The sequence below is a fragment of the Oncorhynchus gorbuscha genome, linkage group LG01 (assembly GCF_021184085.1).
Source record: "Oncorhynchus gorbuscha isolate QuinsamMale2020 ecotype Even-year linkage group LG01, OgorEven_v1.0, whole genome shotgun sequence".
Lineage (NCBI taxonomy): Eukaryota > Metazoa > Chordata > Actinopteri > Salmoniformes > Salmonidae > Oncorhynchus > Oncorhynchus gorbuscha.
In genome coordinates this window covers 120,894,859-120,914,893 of record NC_060173.1, presented here as the reverse complement: position 1 = coordinate 120,914,893, position 20,035 = coordinate 120,894,859, and the positions used below count along the sequence as shown (strand labels likewise).

General features: G+C 41.3%; 1 protein-coding gene across 5 annotated transcripts in view; it reads left to right on the top strand.

The window, feature by feature from the left end:
- LOC124036834 (speckle-type POZ protein-like A) overlaps positions 1-20,035 on the top strand; it is an 86,325-nt gene that overhangs the window by 57,377 nt on the left and 8,913 nt on the right. For all 5 annotated transcript variants that reach the window (XM_046351811.1, XM_046351566.1, XM_046351663.1 and 2 more), the window contains 4 exons: positions 836-963; positions 7,330-7,507; positions 11,876-11,931; positions 12,042-12,164. In XM_046351811.1, the coding sequence (XP_046207767.1) occupies positions 836-963; positions 7,330-7,507; positions 11,876-11,931; positions 12,042-12,164 (485 nt within the window). The remainder of the gene's footprint in view (positions 1-835; positions 964-7,329; positions 7,508-11,875; positions 11,932-12,041; positions 12,165-20,035) is intronic.

Sequence of the window (20,035 nt, the reverse complement as noted above, 5' to 3'; positions counted from 1 at the left end):
ATTAAGCTTTTGCAATAGCATTTTAACTTTCAACATTTCAGTATCCTTAATGAAAAGTTGAGAGTGGCAAACATAATGGCAACTGAGATCTTTTATAGCAAAGATCCACCCCCCCTAGTCGACATGACAAACCACAGGTCTTAGGAACTTACACAAAGAAAGACTTTACTTCAGAGAGGAGTAGTCCATAGCCAGACAACATTGGCTATAAATTATTGTTCCGTTTGGTCTCCTAAACAAAGCTCTTATCTCGTTCTTGGTACAAAATGGTACCAAGACATTACCTCACCCAATGATATATATCAATTGTCATTTTAGACACTCCCATCCCAAATACAAACCATTCTGGACAAGCTCACGGAGAGGAAAGTGAGCCTCTAGGTCAAGATAAGGGCAACCAGAGAGGGAACATAGAATGGTTCCAGACACTGCCATCCTCTCCCCGATGGGAAAAGTAGGGAGTGGCTGGCACACAGACATTGTGGAGCCAAGAGATAATTGGTTCCCCCTCAATTATCCCTTCACATGGTTTGAAATATACGTTTACACATGACGACAAGCTTGACCTCTCCCTTCTGCGGCCCAAGTAACTGAACCCAGGACAGAGAAAGGATAACTGCAAATGGCCACCACTATAGTACAACAAGATACATTCTAAATGAGAAGTAACTCACAAGCTTATAATGAAAATAAAACATCTTATCTATGTTACCTAACTAATTTTGATTCATCCCCAGCACATCATTCAAATAACATATTATTTACTTGTATTCTCCTAGTTAGAGCCTTATAGACACAAACTAAGTGTGTTTTGGATTCTTCCTCCTCCCTGCAGAAAGCCAAAGAGCCTATCGGTTTGTCCAGGGGAAAGACTGGGGCTTCAAAAAGTTTATTAGAAGAGATTTCCTGCTTGATGAAGCCAATGGGCTGTTACCTGATGACAAACTCACCCTGTTCTGTGAGGTAAGACATTTCATTTGAGTCATTTAGCAGACACTTATACAGAGTGACTTACGGTTAGTGCATTCATCTTCAGATAGCTAGGTGGGACAACCACACATCACAGTCATAGTAAGCAGTGTCAGAGATGGTAAGGGGGGAAATATACTCTTTGAAGAGGTAGGGTTTTAGATGTTTTCAGAAGATGGGCATGGACTCTTCTGTCCTAGCTTTAGGGGGAAGTTGGTTTCAAAATGTTAGTTTTTTGTGTGTGTAGGGTGAAGTTATTTAGGATGCTCTTTGACACAGTCTACATGGTATGGGGTCAATTTCACGCCATATGTATTGAATTCAAAATAAGCTAAAACGGGAACATGAAAAATAAAGTTGAGAATGTAAACATGTTTTCGAGGACAGGTGAAATAATGGATGTTGAAATCAAAAACCAAACATTTGAAATGTATAGAATTGTTAACAAAAATAAGACATCAAATACAAAACCCCAAAACTTGTAAAGCAAATCATTTTAAAGCGAGAGCAAAACACTATGACAGACGATTAAAAAATATATATTTCCAAGCGAATACAAAAATAGTTTTTGGTTAAACTTTCTTTGCAAACAATCCTATTGAATACATTTTGCCTACGCTCTTGCCTGCATGCACTACCCTTTGTTTACGCTACTCATGTCTTTGCTTTCGATGTTTGTTTCTTTGTTTTCACTGCCAGTTTGTTTGATTGTGAGTGTTGGCATTATTTCTCCGTGATGGGCGGGGTTTAGAGGGATGCGTAGACAATAAATCTCCATTGGTCCACTAGTTTTGGAGTGACAGTTCGTCTTTACCCAATCAAGGAACATGATAGACAGGCATTTTTTCTATTGCTGACTTAAATAGACGGTTTTAGCTAACGTACTTCAAAATTGTCAGTCACGGGTCAATAATGTATGGATATTAGAGGCATGTCTATCTAATACAATTAATGACAAACCATCTAACTACTTAGGTAAACTTATGAATGACATTTACATTACATTTAAGTCATTTAGCAGACGCTCTTATCCAGAGCGACTTACAAATTGGTGCATTCACCTTATGACATCCAGTGGAACAGTCACTTTACAATAGTGCATCTAAATCTTAAAGGGGGGGGTGAGAAGTATTACTTATCCTATCCTAGGTATTCCTTAAAGAGGTGGGGTTTCAGGTGTCTACGGAAGGTGGTGATTGACTCCGCTGTCCTGGCGTCGTGAGGGAGTTTGTTCCACCATTGGGGGGCCAGAGCAGCGAACAGTTTTGACTGGGCTGAGCGGGAACTGTACTTCCTCAGTGGTAGGGAGGCGAGCAGGCCAGAGGTGGATGAACGCAGTGCCCTTGTTTGGGTGTAGGGCCTGATCAGAGCCTGGAGGTACTGAGGTGCCGTTCCCCTCACAGCTCCGTAGGCAAGCACCATGGTCTTGTAGCGGATGCGAGCTTCAACTGGAAGCCAGTGGAGAGAGCGGAGGAGCGGGGTGACGTGAGAGAACTTGGGAAGGTTGAACACCAGTATAATGACAACGTTTGGCGCAAGTTTATGGCAAAACAGTTACCAATACCTGCGCCGAATGTTGTGCAACAGGTAATTCATAAAGTTTGATTTTATTTGAAGCTGATAGGTCAAATATACTGTTTAGGTTCTCTACTCCCAAGTTTACACATTCACTATTACAGTGGCATTTTTTTGTCCAAGAAGTTGTCTAAAAGGGATGGAATTTGTTGTTTGCCTAATTGTTTTTTTTGATAGATTTCCACACTACTTTCCTTTAATCTATAGCATTTCTTAATATTATTCAGTTCCTTTAGCTTTGATGCATAATGGTTGTGCATAGCTCTGTTCAAGAAATTGATGGTAAAAATATGTTTTGTTAGACTTCAGTTTAGCTTTTGACATTTAACGATCATAGTCTGCTGCTGGAAAAACATATGTGTTTTGGCATTATAACCACCTGTTATATTATGGATAAAGAGTTACCTGTCTAACAGAACACAGAGGGTGTTCTTTAATGGAAGCGTCTCCAACATAATAGCAGGTAGAATCAGGAATTCCCCAGGGTAGCTGTTTAGGCCCCTTACTTTTAAAAATCTTTACTAGTCTACATGCCACTGGCTTTGAGTAAAGCCAGTTACTACAGCGACTGAAATTACTGCAAAACTTAACAAAGAATTGCAGTTAGTTTCAGAGTGGGTGGCAAGGAATAAGTTAGTCCTAAATATTTCTAAAAACTAAAGGCATTGTATTTGAGACAAATCATTCACTAAGCCTCAATCTTGTAATGAATAATGTGGAAATTGAGCAAGTTGAGGTGACTAAACTGCTTGGAGTTACCCTGGATTGTAAACTGTCATGGTCAAACAGGTCCTACAGGCCCTAGTTTGTACCTTCTTAACAGCACTATCAACAAGGCAGGTCCTACAGGCCCTAGTTTTGTCGCACCTGGACAACTGTTAAGTCGTGTGGTCAGGTGCCACAAAAAGGGACTTATGAAAATTGCAATTGGCTCAGAACAGGGCAGCACAGCCGGCCCTTGGATGTACACAGAGAGCTAACATTAATAATATGCATGCCAATCTCTCCTGGCTCAATGTGAAGGAGAGATTGACTTCATCAGTACTATTTGTGAGGTATTGACATGTTGATTGCACCGAGCTGTCTGTTTGAACTACTGGCGCACAGCTCGGACACACATGCATACCCCAAAAGACATGCCACAAGAGGTCTCTTCACAGTCCCCAAGTCCAGAACAGACTTTGGGAGGCACACAGTACTACATAGAGCCATGACTACATGGAACTCTATTCCATATCAGGTAACTGATGCAGCAGTAGAATTAGATAAAAACAGATAAAAAACACCTTCTGGAACAGCGGGGACTGTGAAGCAACACAAACACAGACACACACACGATAACATACGCACTATGCACACACGTACACATGGGTTTTGTACTGTAAATATGTGGTAGTGGTGGAATTGGGGTGAAATTTGTGAATGCATTGTTATGTTTTTAAAATTGTATAAACTGCCTTAATTTCGCTGGACCCCAGGAAGAGTAGCTACTTGCCTGACAAGGTTTACAGCCAGGTCTAACATTTTCAGTGAAAATGGCAATTTCATAAACGAATGACATTCAAATTGATGATGGAATATCTCTCCTCATTAATTAAGCATTTCAGAAAGGTAATTTGTTGGGTTCCAATGTGCTGTTTAATTTGGGTTCCAATGTGCTGTTTAATTTGGGTTCCAATGTGCTGTTTAATTTGGGTTCCAATGTGCTGTTTAATTTGGGTTCCAATGTGCTGTTTAATTTGGGTTCCAATGTGCTGTTTAATTTGGGTTCCAATGTGCTGTGTTTCCTGTTGTATTTGACCTGTTTATGCAAAAACAAGCCTTGTTCACATTGGCAGTGGTTTGAAATCCGATATGAATCTGATTGCTGTCCATGCAACTTGTCAGAATGGTCAAATCTTATTTATTTGAACTCAAGTGGTTTTTAGACTGATATTTGGCACATCTTGTTGCTTGCTAGCTACTCTGATGACAGTTTGACAAGAACTTGTGATAGCTAACTAGCTTGTTATTTGTTTTCAAATGAGCGAATGTGCTAGAAATCTAAAACGCTATACCTAGCAAGAGAGTTGACTGCTGTGGGTTAGGGTTAGGGTTTTGATCATTCAAAGCAACTGGAAAATGTCCATGACATTGTAACTTGGGCTGCAACATAACTTCTGAGTGACAGCAAGCAGGAGCACCACAACCGATCAGCCTACATTACTGCGCGCACACACACACACACACACATATCATTACTCTGACAACTAGCGTAGCCATGTCACTTTTAACTTGCTGTTTGGACAGTCAGTATTCCAAAACTGATTGAGCATTAAGGCCTGCAGTGTGCTCAAGGCTTTAGAAGTTCTCTCCAAACCATCTATTATTGTGTCTGTCCACATAGTACTTGTGATTTAGTATAGATTAATGTATTGTGTTCTAGGTGAGGGTGGTGCAGGACTCTGAACATCTCTGGCCAGTCCAACATGATTTAGTATTGATCATGTAAATGTATAGATAATGTATGGATACTGTATTGATCACGTATTGTATGTTATATTATATTCTAGGTGTAATCCAATCTACCTACCTCATCCCCATATTGTTTTTATTTACTTTGCTGCTCTTCTGCACACAAGTATCACTACCTACACACCATCATCTGCTCATCTATCACTCCAGTGTTAATCTGCTAAACTGTAATTACTTCGCTACTATGGCCTATTTATTGCCTTACCATCCTCACACACTGTATATAGACTTTTTCTATTGTGTTATAGTCTGTACGTTTGTTTATGTGTAACTCTGTGTTGTTGTTTGTGTCACACTGCTTTGCTTTATCTTGGCCAGGTCGCAGTTGTAAATGAGAACTTGTTCTCAACTGGCCTACCTGGTTAAATAAAGGTGTTCTCGACTGGCCACCTGGTTAAATAAAGGTGTTCTCAACTGGCCTACCTGGTTAAATAAAGGTGTTCTCAACTGGCCTACCTGGTTAAATAAAGTTGTGCTCAACTGGCCTACCTGGTTAAATAAAGGTGTTCTCAACTGGCCACCTGGTTAAATAAAGGTGTTCTCAACTAGCCTACCTGGTTAAATAAAGGTGTTCTCAACTGGCCTACCTGGTTAAATAAAGGTGTTCTCAACTGGCCACCTGGTTAAATAAAGGTGTTCTCAACTGGCCTACCTGGTTAAATAAAGGTGTTCTCAACTGGCCTACCTGGTTAAATAAAGGTGTTCTCAACTGGCCTACCTTGTTAAATAAAGGTGTTCTCAACTGGCCTACCTGGTTAAATAAAGGTGTTCTCAACTGGCCTACCTGGTTAAATAAAGGTGTTCTCAACTGGCCACCTGGTTAAATAAAGGTGTTCTCAACTAGCCTACCTGGTTAAATAAAGGTGTTCTCAACTGGCCTACCTGGTTAAATAAAGGTGTTCTCAACTGGCCACCTGGTTAAATAAAGGTGTTCTCAACTGGCCTACCTGGTTAAATAAAGGTGAAATAAAACAAATTAAATTAAAAGGTGAGTGTGGTGCAGGACTCTGTGTACATCTCTGGCCAGCCCAGCATGATTTAGTATAGATAATGTATTGTATGTTATATTACAGGTGAGTGTGGTGCAGGACTCTGTGTACATCTCTGGCCAGTCCAACATGATTTAGTATTGATAATATAAATGTATTGATCATGTATTGTATGTTATATTACAGGTGAGTGTGGTTCAGGACTCTCAACATATCTGGCCAGCCCAGCATGATTTAGTATAGATAATGTATTGTATGTTATATTACAGGTGAGTGTGGTTCAGGACTCTGAACATCTCTGGGCCTTCCAACATGATTTAGTATAGATTAATGTATTGTGTTCTAGGTGAGTGTGGTTCAGGACTCTGAACATCTCTGGTCAGTCCAACATGATTTAGTATAGATAAGGTATTGAATGTTATATTACAGGTGAGTTTGGTTCAGGACTCTGAACATCTCTGGCCAGCCCAGCATGATTTAGTATAGATAATGTATTGATAATGTATTGTATGTTATATTACAGGTGAGTGTGGTGCAGGACTCTGTGTACATCTCTGGGCCTTCCAACATGATTTAGTATAGATTAATGTATTGTGTTCTAGGTGAGTGTGGTGCAGGACTCTGAACATCTCTGGGCCTTCCAACATGATTTAGTATAGATAATGTATTGATAATGTATTGTATGTTATATTACAGGTGAGTGTGGTGCAGGACTCTGTGTACATCTCTGGGCCTTCCAACATGATTTAGTATAGATTAATGTATTGTGTTCTGAACAGGATTTGAGTGTGGTGCAGGACTCCAACATGATTTAGTATAGATAATGTATTGTATGTTATATTACAGGTGAGTGTGGTGCAGGACTCTGAACATCTCTGGCCAGTCCAACATGATTTAGTATAGATAATGTATTGTATGTTATATTACAGGTGAGTTTGGTTCAGGACTCTGAACATCTCTGGCCAGCCCAGCATGATTTAGTATAGATAATGTATTGTATGTTATATTACAGGTGAGTGTGGTGCAGGACTCTGAACATCTCTGGGCCTTCCAACATGATTTAGTATAGATAATGTATTGTATGTTATATTACAGGTGAGTGTGGTGCAGGACTTGGTGAACATCTCTGGCCAGTCCAACATGATTTAGTATTGATAATGTAAATGTATTGATCATGTATTGTATGTTATATTACAGGTGAGTGTGGTGCAGGACTCGGTGAACATCTCTGGCCAGTCCAACATGATTTAGTATAGATAATGTATTGTATGTTATATTACAGGTGAGTGTGGTGCAGGACTCGGTGAACATCTCTGGCCAGTCCAACATGAACATGCTGAAGGTACCAGAGTGCCAACTGTCAGACGACCTGGGGAACCTGTGGCAGTGTTCCCGCTTCACTGACTGTTCCCTCTATGTGGGGGGGCAGGAGTTCAAGGCACACAAATCCATCCTGGCAGGTAACGCTACGACATTACTACTACTACATTACTATTACTACACCACGAATACCCTCTACTAAACTACTACTACACTACTACTACTACATTACTAGTACTACACCACGAATACCCTCTACTAAACTACTGCTACACTACTACTACTACATTACTACTACTACACCATGAATACCATCTACTAAACTACTGCTACACTACTACTACTACACCACGAATACCCTCTACTAAACTACTGCTACACTACTACTACTACACCACTAATACACTGCTACTAATACTACACCACCAATATACTACTACTGCTACTACAATACTACTACTAAACCACGAATACCCTCTACTAAACTACTGCTACACTGCTACTACTACATCACTAATACACTACTACACCAAGACAGTACTTATGTTACAACAACACTACTACTACTACTACATTACTACTACTACACCACGAATACCCTCTACTAAAACTACTGCTACACTACTACTACTACACCACTAATACTTAAATGTAAATGTAAATACACTGCTACTAATACTACACCACCAATATACTACTACTGCTACTACAATACTACTGCTACACCACGAATACCCTCTACTAAACTACTGCTACACTACTACTACTACACCACTAATACACTGCTACTAATACTACACCACCAATATACTACTACTGCTACTACAATACTACTGCTACACCACTAATACACTACGACTAAACTACTGCTACTACTACATCACTAATACACTACTACTACTACTACTACACCAAGACATTACTTATGTTACAACAACACTACTACTACTACTACTACTAGAATACATCTACTACTACTTCTACACCAATACTAAACTACTGCTACACCACCAATACACTACTACAATACCACTGCTACACTACTACTACATCACTAATACACTACTACAACACTACTAAACTACTGCTACATTACTACAATACTGCTGCACCACTACTAAACTACTGCTACAATACTAATACACTACTACTAAACTACTGCTACAGTACTACTACATCACTAATACACTACTACACCACTACTGCTACATTACTAAACTACTGCTACACTACCACTATACTACTACTACTACAATACTTTTGCTACACCACTAATACACTACTACTAAACTACTGCTACAGTACTACTACATCACTAATACACTACTACTACGCTACCTCTGCTACACCACTAGTACACTACTGCTACACTACTACTACTACATCACTAATGCACTACTACTACTACAACACCACTACTACTGCACCACCACTAAACTACTACTACTACTCTAATGCGACACTTCTACTACTACATCACGAATACACTATTACTACTACACCACTACTAAACTACTGCTACTCAACTACTACACCACCAATACTTTTCTTCTACTACTACTACTACTTCTACTACTACAACACTATTTCTACTAAACCACTACTTAACTACTGCTACACTACTACTACAATAATACTACTACACCACTACTACTACTACTACATCACGTATACACTACTACAACTACTACACCAATACTACCACTACTACACCACCACTACTACAATACTACTACTGCTACACTACTACTACTACACAACTACATAACGAATACACTGCTACTAATACATAGCTACTAAACTTTTGCTACAATACCACTACTACTACACCACTAATACACTACTTCTACTGCTAGTACTACTACAATACTACTACTACTGCATCACTAATGCACCACTTCTACAAATACTACTTCAATACCACCACTACTATTACTGCTACTACACCACTAATACACTACTACTAGTGCTACTACATCACTAATGCATTACTTCTACACCACTAATTTACAACTTCTACACTGCTACTCCATTACCACTTCACTACTACTATGCTACTGCGCCAATACTACTACGCTACTACACCATTACTACTACACTACTAACAATACACATCTCCTACGAATACCCTACAACTACACTACTACCAATACACACCTACTACTACCCTAATACTACAACTGCTCCACTACTACAGGACTAGGAACAGTGGGTTAACTGCCTTGTTCAGGGGCAGAACCTATAACCACTAGGCTGGCTACCCGCCGCCCCAAACTACACTATTAAACAATTACTACTACAGGACTACACCACTACTACTACACCGCCACTATTACGACACCACCACTACTACTACGGCATCACCACTATTATGACACCAACATTGCTACTACCCCATCGCTACCCCACCATTACTACTACACCACTGCTATTACCCCACCACTATTATGTCGCTACTACTACACCGCTACTACTACTACACCACCGCTACTACTACTACACCACCACTACTACTACACCACCACTACTACTACACCACCACTACTACTACACCACTGCTATTACCCCACCACTATTACGACGCTACTACTACACCACCACTACCCCACCATTACTACTACACCACCGCTACTACTACACCACCGCTACTACTACACCACCACTACTACTACACCACCGCTACTACTACACCACCACTACTACTACACGACCACTACCCCACCATTACTACTACACCACTGCTATTACCCCACCACTATAACGACACTACTACTACACCACCACTACCCCACCATTACTACTACACCACCACTACCCCACCACTACTACTACACCACCGCTACTACTACACCACCACTACTACTACACCACCACTACTACACCACTACTACACCACTATTACGACACCATTACTACTACACCACCACTACTATTACGACACCATTACTACTACTACACCACTACTACAACACCACCACCATTAGTACAACACCACCACTACTACTACACCACCACTACTATTACTACTACTACACCACTGCTATTACCCCACCACTGCTATTACCCCACCATTACTACTACACCACTACTACACCACTACTACTACTACACCACCACTACTACTACACCACCACTACTACTACTACACCACCACTACTATTACGACACCATTACTACTACTACACCACCGCTACTACTACTACACCACCACTACTACTACACCACCACTACTACTACTACACCACCACTACTATTACGACACCATTACTACTACTACACCACTGCTATTACCCCACCACTATTACGACACTACTACTACACCACCGCTGCTACTACTCCACCACTACACCACTACTACTACTACACCACCACTACTACTACTACACCACCACTACTACTACTACTACACCACCACTACTACTACTACACCACCACTATTACTACACCACCACTACTACTACACCACTACTACACCACTATTACGACACCATTACTACTACACCACCACTACTATTACGACACCATTACTACTACTACACCACTACTACAACACCACCACCATTAGTACGACACCACCACTACTACTACACCACCACTACTATTACGACACCGTTACTACTACTACACCACTACTACAACACCACCACCATTAGTACGACACCACCACTATTACTACACCACCACTACTATTACGACACCATTACTACTACTACTACACCACCACCACTACTACAACACCACCACCACTATTACGACACCACCACTACACCACCACTAATACTACACCACCACTAATACTACACCACCACTACTACTACACCACCACTACTACTACACCACCACTACTATTACGACACCATTACTACTACTACTACACCACCACTACTATTACGACACCATTACTACTACTACTACACCACTACTACTACGACACCACCACTACTACGACACCACCACTACTACTACATCACCACTATTACTACACCACCCCTACTACTACACCACTACTACGACACCATTACCACTACTACTATGACACCATTACCACTACTACGACACCACCACTACTACGACACCACCTCTACTACTACACCACCACCACTACTACTACACCACCACCACTACTACTACACCACCACTACTACACCATTTCAACTAAACTACTAGTTCCCGTTATGTGAGAGGGCAGGAGTTTAAGGCACACAAATCCATGCTAGCAGGTAATACCTTTCCTCCAGCAGTACCTGGGTTCTAATCCCCTGACCCTAGCCCTCCCCTCCCTCTGGCTATCTCCCTTACTCTCCGTCCAGCAGTACCTGGGTTCTAATCCCCTGACCCTAGCCCTCCCCTCCCTCTGGCTATCTCCCTTACTCTCCGTCCAGCATTACCTGGGTTCTAATCCCCTGACCCTAATTGAATATTGCCAGGGGCTGCAACATGAAAATGTGTTAATATGTTATGGGGTTTTTGCCTCAAATCTTACTGCTGTTGTTGTCTTTGATTGACAGCAAGATCCCCCGTCTTTAACGCCATGTTTGAACATGAGATGGAGGAGAGTAAAAAGGTGGGTCTAGTTTTATTTACCTGAATGACCGTTCCAGAGAGTAAAGATACTACCGCTTTACTCCACATAGTGGACACAGGGATTTCAAACACACTATTGTCCTGTCTCAGAACCGTGTGGACATCAGTGATGTGGAGCCAGGCGTGTTTAAGGAGATGATGGGATTCATCTACACAGGGAAAGCTCCCAACCTGGAGAAGATGGCCGACAACCTGCTGGCAGCTGCTGACAAAGTAAGTCATAGTCATAATAAATTATCTGCCTGTTTCAAATGCTGTGTCAGAGCTTGAATTACGTGAGGACACTGTAACCCTACGTTCTGTGCCGTGCTTATTTCCCACTACCCTGTACTGCTATGGGGAGATCATGTAACCCTACAATTATCTTCTCTCTCACTACTACTGTTATGGGGAGATGGTGTATTTGTATTTATTAGGGATCCCCATTAGCTACTCTTCCTGGGGTTTATTAGGGATCCCCATTAGCTACTCTTCCTGGGGTTTATTAGGGATCCCCATTAGCTACTCTTCCTGGGGTTTATTAGGGAACCCCATTAGCTACTCTTCCTGGGGTTTATTAGGGATCCCCATTAGCTACTCTTCCTGGGGTTTATTAGGGATCCCCATTAGCTACTCTTCCTGGGGTTTATTAGGAATCCCCATTAGCTACTCTTCCTGGGGTTTATTAGGGAACCCCATTAGCTATTCTTCCTGGGGTTTATTAGGGATCCCCATTAGCTATTCTTCCTGGGGTTTATTAGGGATCCCCATTAGCTATTCTTCCTGGGGTTTATTAGGGATCCCCATTAGCTACTCTTCCTGGGGTTTATTAGGGATCCCCATTAGCTACTCTTCCTGGGGTTTATTAGGGATCCCCATTAGCTACTCTTCCTGGGGTTTATTAGGAATCCCCATTAGCTACTCTTCCTGGGGTTTATTAGGGATCCCCATTAGCTACTCTTCCTGGGGTTTATTAGGGATCCCCATTAGCTACTCTTCCTGGGGTTTATTAGGAATCCCCATTAGCTACTCTTCCTGGGGTTTATTAGGGATCCCCATTAGCTACTCTTCCTGGGGTTTATTAGGAATCCCCATTAGCTACTCTTCCTGGGGTTTATTAGGGATCCCCATTAGCTACTCTTCCTGGGGTTTATTAGGGATCCCCATTAGCTACTCTTCCTGGGGTTTATTAGGAATCCCCATTAGCTACTCTTCCTGGGGTTTATTAGGGAACCCCATTAGCTACTCTTCCTGGGGTTTATTAGGGATCCCCATTAGCTACTCTTCCTGGGGTTTATTAGGAATCCCCATTAGCTACTCTTCCTGGGGTTTATTAGGGATCCCCATTAGCTACTCTTCCTGGGGTTTATTAGGGATCCCCATTGACTACTCTTCCTGGGGTTTATTAGGGATCCCCATTAGCTACTCTTCCTGGGGTTTATTAGGGATCCCCATTAGCTTCTCTTCCTGGGGTTTATTAGGAATCCCCATTAGCTACTCTTCCTGGGGTTTATTAGGGAACCCCATTAGCTACTCTTCCTGGGGTTTATTAGGGAACCCCATTAGCTACTCTTCCTGGGGTTTATTAGGGAACCACATTAGCTACCCCTCCTGGGGTTTATTAGGGAACCCCATAAGCTATAAAACAGCGAACTGTTTGTTCTGAATGAGCTAAAGATAAAACAGTCCATCATATAACATCCCTACACCCCCACATATCCACAGCATGTTCAATACCACCAAATATCCACAACATGTTCAATACCACCACATATCCACAACATGTTCAATACCTCCACATATCCACAACATGTTCAATACCACCACATATCCACAACATGTTCAATACCTCCACATATCCACAACATGTTCAATACCACCACATATCCACAACATGTTCAATACCACCACATATCCACAACATGTTCAATACCCCCACATATCCACAACATGTTCAATACCACCACATATCCACAACATGTTCAATACCTCCACAACACAACATGTTCAATACCACCACATATCCACAACATGTTCAATACCACCACATATCCACAACATGTTCAATACCTCCACATATCCACAACATGTTCAATACCCCCACATATACACAACACAACATGTTCAATACCTCCACATATCCACAACATGTTCAATACCTCCACATATCCAAAACATGTTCAATATCACCACATATCCACATCACAACATGTTCAATACCTCCACATATCCACAACATGTTCATTACCTCCACATATTCACAACACAACATGTTCAATACCACCACATATCCACATCACAACATGTTCAATACCTCCACATATCCACAACATGTTCAATACCTCCACATATCCACAACATGTTCAATACCTCCACATATCCACAACATGTTCAATAACTCCACATATCCACATCACATGTTCAATAGCATCACATACCCACAACATGTTCAATACCTCCACATATCCACAACATGTTCAATACTTCCACATATCCACAACATGTTCAATACCTCCACATATCCACAACACAACATGTTCAATACCTCCACATATCCACAACATGTTCAATACCTCCACATATCCACAACATGTTCAATAACTCCACATATTCACAACACAACATGTTCAATACCACCACATATTCACATCACAACATGTTCAATACCTCCACATATCCACAACATGTCCAATACCTCCACATATCCACAACATGTTCAATACCTCCACATATCCACAACATGTTCAATAACTCCACATATCCACATCACAACATGTTCAATAGCACCACATACCCACAACATGTTCAATACCTCCACATATCCACAACATGTTCAATACTTCCACATATCCACAACATGTTCAATACCTCCACATATCCACAACACAACATGTTCAATACCTCCACATATCCACAACATGTTCAATACCTCCACATATCCACAACATGTTCAATAACTCCACATATTCACAACACAACATGTTCAATACCACCACATATTCACATCACAACATGTTCAATACCTCCACATATCCACAACATGTTCAATACCTCCACATATCCACAACATGTTCAATACCTCCACATATTCACAACACAACATGTTCAATACCACCACATATCCACATCACAACATGTTCAATACCTCCACATATCCACAACATGTTCAATACCTCCACATATCCACAACATGTTCAATACCACCACATATCCAAAACATGTTCAATACCACCACATATCAACATCACAACATGTTCAATACCTCCACATATCCACAACATGTTCAATACCTCCACATATGGTCCTTCTGTAGCTCAGTTGGTAGAGCATGGCGCTTGTAACGCCAGGGTAGTGGGTTTAATCCCCAGGACCACCCATACGTAGAATGTATGCACACATGACTGTAAGTCGCTTTGGATAAAAGCGTCTGCTAAATGGCATATATTATTATTATTATTATATTACAACATGTTCAATACCACCACATATCCACAACACAACATGTTCAATACCTCCACATATCCACAACATGTTCAATACCTCCACATATCCCCATGTTCAATACCACCACATGTCCACACCATGTTCAATACCACCACATATCCACAACATGTTCAATACCTCCACATATCCACAACACAACATGTTCAATACCACCACATATCCACAACATGTTCAATACCTCCACATATCCACAACACAACATGTTCAATGCCTCCACATATCCACAACTTGTTCAATACCCCCACATATACACAACACAACATGTTCAATACCTCCACATATCCACAACATGTTCAATACCTCCACATATCCAAAACATGTTCAATATCACCACATATCCACATCACAACATGTTCAATACCTCCACATATCCACAACATGTTCAATACCTCCACATATCCACAACATGTTCATTACCTCCACATATTCACATCACAACATGTTCAATACCTCCACATATCCACAACATGTTCAATACCTCCACATATCCACAACATGTTCAATACCTCCACATATCCACATCACAACATGTTCAATAGCACCACATACCCACAACATGTTCAATACCTCCACATATCCACAACATGTTCAATACTTCCACATATCCACAACATGTTCAATACCTCCACATATCCACAACACAACATGTTCAATACCTCCACATATCCACAACATGTTCAATACCTCCACATATCCACAACATGTTCAATAACTCCACATATTCACAACACAACATGTTCAATACCACCACATATTCACATCACAACATGTTCAATACCTCCACATATCCACAACATGTTCAATACCTCCACATATCCACAACATGTTCAATACCTCCACATATTCACAACACAACATGTTCAATACCACCACATATCCACAACATGTTCAATACCTCCACATATCCACAACATGTTCAATACCACCACATATCCAAAACATGTTCAATACCACCACATATCAACATCACAACATGTTCAATACCACCACATATCCACAACATGTTCAATACCACCACATATCCACACCATGTTCAATACCACCACATATCCACACCATGTTCAATACCACCACATATCCACAACATGTTCAATACCACCACATATCCACAACATGTTCAATACCACCACATATCCACAACATGTTCAATACCACCACATATCCACATGTTCAATACCCCCACATATCCACAACATGTTCAATACCCCCACATATCCACAACATGTTCAATACCCCCACATATCCACAACATGTTCAATACCCCCACATATCCACAACATGTTCAATACCTCCACATATCCACAACATGTCCAATACCTCCACATATCCACAACATGTTCAATACCTCCACATATCCACATCACAACATGTTCAATACCACCACATATCCACAACATGTTCAATACCACCACATATCCACAACATGTTCAATACCACCACATATCCACAACATGTTCAATACCATCACATATCCACAACATGTTCAATACCACCACATATCCACAACACAACATGTTCAATACCACCACATATCCACAACACAACATGTTCAATACCACCACATACAGTAGGCCAAAAAAGTATTTAGTCAGCCACCAATTGTGCATGTTCTCCCACTTAAAAAGATGAGAGGCTTGTAATTTTCATCATAGGTACACTTCAACTATGACAAATAAAGTGAGAGAAAAAAAATCCAGAAAATGACATTGTAGGATTTTTAATGAATTCTGTAAGTCTTCACAAGGTTTTCACACACTGTTTTGGCTCCATGCAGATCTCCTCTAGATCAGTGATGTTTTGGGGCTGTTGCTGGGCAACATGGACTTTCAACTCCCTTCAAAGATTTTCTATGGGGTTGAGATCTGGAGACTGGCTAGGCCACTCCAGGACCTTGAAATGCTTCTTACGAAGCCACTCCTTCTTTGCCCGGGCGGTGTGTTTGGGATCATTGTCATGCTGAAAGACCCAGCCATGTTTCATCTTCAATGCCCTTGCTGATGGAAGGAGGTTTTCACTCAAAATCTCACGATACATGGCCCCATTCATTCTTTCCTTTACACGGATCAGTTGTCCTGGTCCCTTTGCAGAAAAACAGCCCCAAAGCATGATGTTTCCACCCCCATGCTTCACAGTAGGTATGGTGTTCTTTGGATGCAACTCAGCATTCTTTGTCCTTCAAACATGACGAGTTGAGTTTTTACCAAAAAGTTCTATTTTGGTTTCATCTGACCATATGACATTCTCCCAATCTTCTTCTGGATCATCCAAATGCTCTCTAGCAAACTTCAGACGATCCCTAAAATTTGTCAGTCTCCAGCCACCCTAGTCAAGGTGTTTTATCTGCTACCGGAGCACCAAGTCTAGGTTCAAGAGGCTTCTAAACAGCTTCTACCCCGAAGCCATAAGACTCCTGAACATCTAATCAAATGGCTACCGGGACTATTTGCATTGCCCCCTCTCCCCTGTCTTCTACGCTGCTGCTACTCTGTTATTATCTATGCATAGTCACTTTAATAACTCTATCTACATATTACCTCAATTACCTCGACACCCGTGCCCCACACGTTAGCTCTGTACCGATACCCCCTGTATATAGCCTCCACATTGACTCTGTACTGGTACCCCCTGTATATAGCCTCCACATTAGCTCTGTACCGGTACCCCCTGTATATAGCCTCCACATTGACTCTGTACCGGTACCCCCTGTATATAGCCTCCACATTGACTCTGTACTGGTACCCCCTGTATATAGCCTCCACATTGACTCTGTACTGGTACCCCCTGTATATAGCCTCCACATTAGCTCTGTACCGGTACCCCCTGTATATAGCCTCCACATTGACTCTGTACCGGTACCCCCTGTATATAGCCTCCACATTGACTCTGTACCGGTACCCCCTGTATATAACCTCCACATTGACTCTGTACCGGTACCCCCTGTATATAGCCTCCACATTGACTCTGTACCGGTACCCCCTGTATATAGCCTCCACATTGACTCTGTACCGGTACCCCCTGTATATAGCCTCCACATTGACTCTGTACCGGTACCCCCTGTATATAACCTCCACATTGACTCTGTACCGGTACCCCCTGTATATAACCTCCACATTGACTCTGTACCGGTACACCCTGTATATAGCCTCCACATTGACTCTGTACCGTAACACCCTGTATATAGCCTCCACATTGACTCTGTACCGGTACCCCCTGTATATAGCCTCCACATTGACTCTGTACTGGTACCCCCTGTATATAGCCTCCACATTGACTCTGTACCGGTACCCCCTGTATATAGCCTCCACATTGACTCTGTACCGGTACCCCCTGTATAGCCCCTCTATTGTTATTTACTGCTGCTCTTTAATTATTTGTTATTCTTAACTCTTACTTTTTTAGGTATTTTCTTAAAACTGCATTGTTGGTTAAGGGCTTGTCAGTAAACATTTCATTGTTAGGTCGACACCTGTTGTATTTGGCGCATGTGACAAATACAATTTGATTCGAAGTCGAACAAGATCAATTTTTCTCAGCCAATCATCAGTCATTTGTGTAAGTGCTGTGCTTGTTGATTGTCCTTCTCTATAAGCGTGCTGAAATTCTGTTGTCAATTAGTATACTGTGAAATATCATTGTATCTGGTCAAACACTATTTTTTCCAGAAGTTTACTAAGGGTTGGTAACAGGCTGATTGGTCAGCTATTTGAGCCAGTAAAGGGGGCTTTACTATTCTTAGGTAGAGGAATGACTTTGGCTTCCCTCCACGCCTGAGGGCCACACACTCTCTAGTAGGCTTAAATTGAAGATGTGACAAATAGGAGTGGCAATATCGTCTGTTATTATCCTCAGTAATTTCCCATCCAAGTTGTCAGACCGATGTGGCTTGTCATTGTTGATTGACAATTTTTTTCACCTCTTCCACACTCACTTTACGGAATTCAAAAGTAATTTGGTCAGATATACTTGGATGTACAGTGTCAGCGTTTGTTGCTGGCATGTCATCCTTAAGTTTGCTTATCTTGCCAAGGAAAATGTCATTAAAGTAGTTTGCAATATCAGTGGGCTTTGTGATGAATGAGCCATCTGTTTCAATGAATAATGGAGCCGAGTCTGCTTTTTTTCCCAAAATGTTGTTTAAGGTGCCCCAAAGCGTTGTACTATCATTCTTTATATAATTTATCTTTGTTTCATAGTATAGTTTATTTTTATTCAGTTTAGTCACATGATTTCTTAATTTGCAGTACGTTTGCCAATCAGTTGGGCTGCCAGACGTATTTGCCATTCCTTTTGCCTCATCCCTCTCAACCATACAATGTTTCAATTCCTCATCCCTCTCAACCATACAATGTTTCAATTCCTCATCAACCCACAGGGATTTAACCGTTTTTACAGTCATTTTCTTAATAGGTCATTAGTAACTGGAAAAAAGTTGTTTCTTAAATGTGTCAAGTGCAGCGTCTGGTTGCTCCTCGTTACACACCACAGACCAACAAATATTCTTTACATCATCAACATATGAATCACTACAAAACGTATTGTATGACCTCTTATACACTATATTAGGCCCAGCCTTTGGGACTTTGGTTTCCCTAGACATGGCT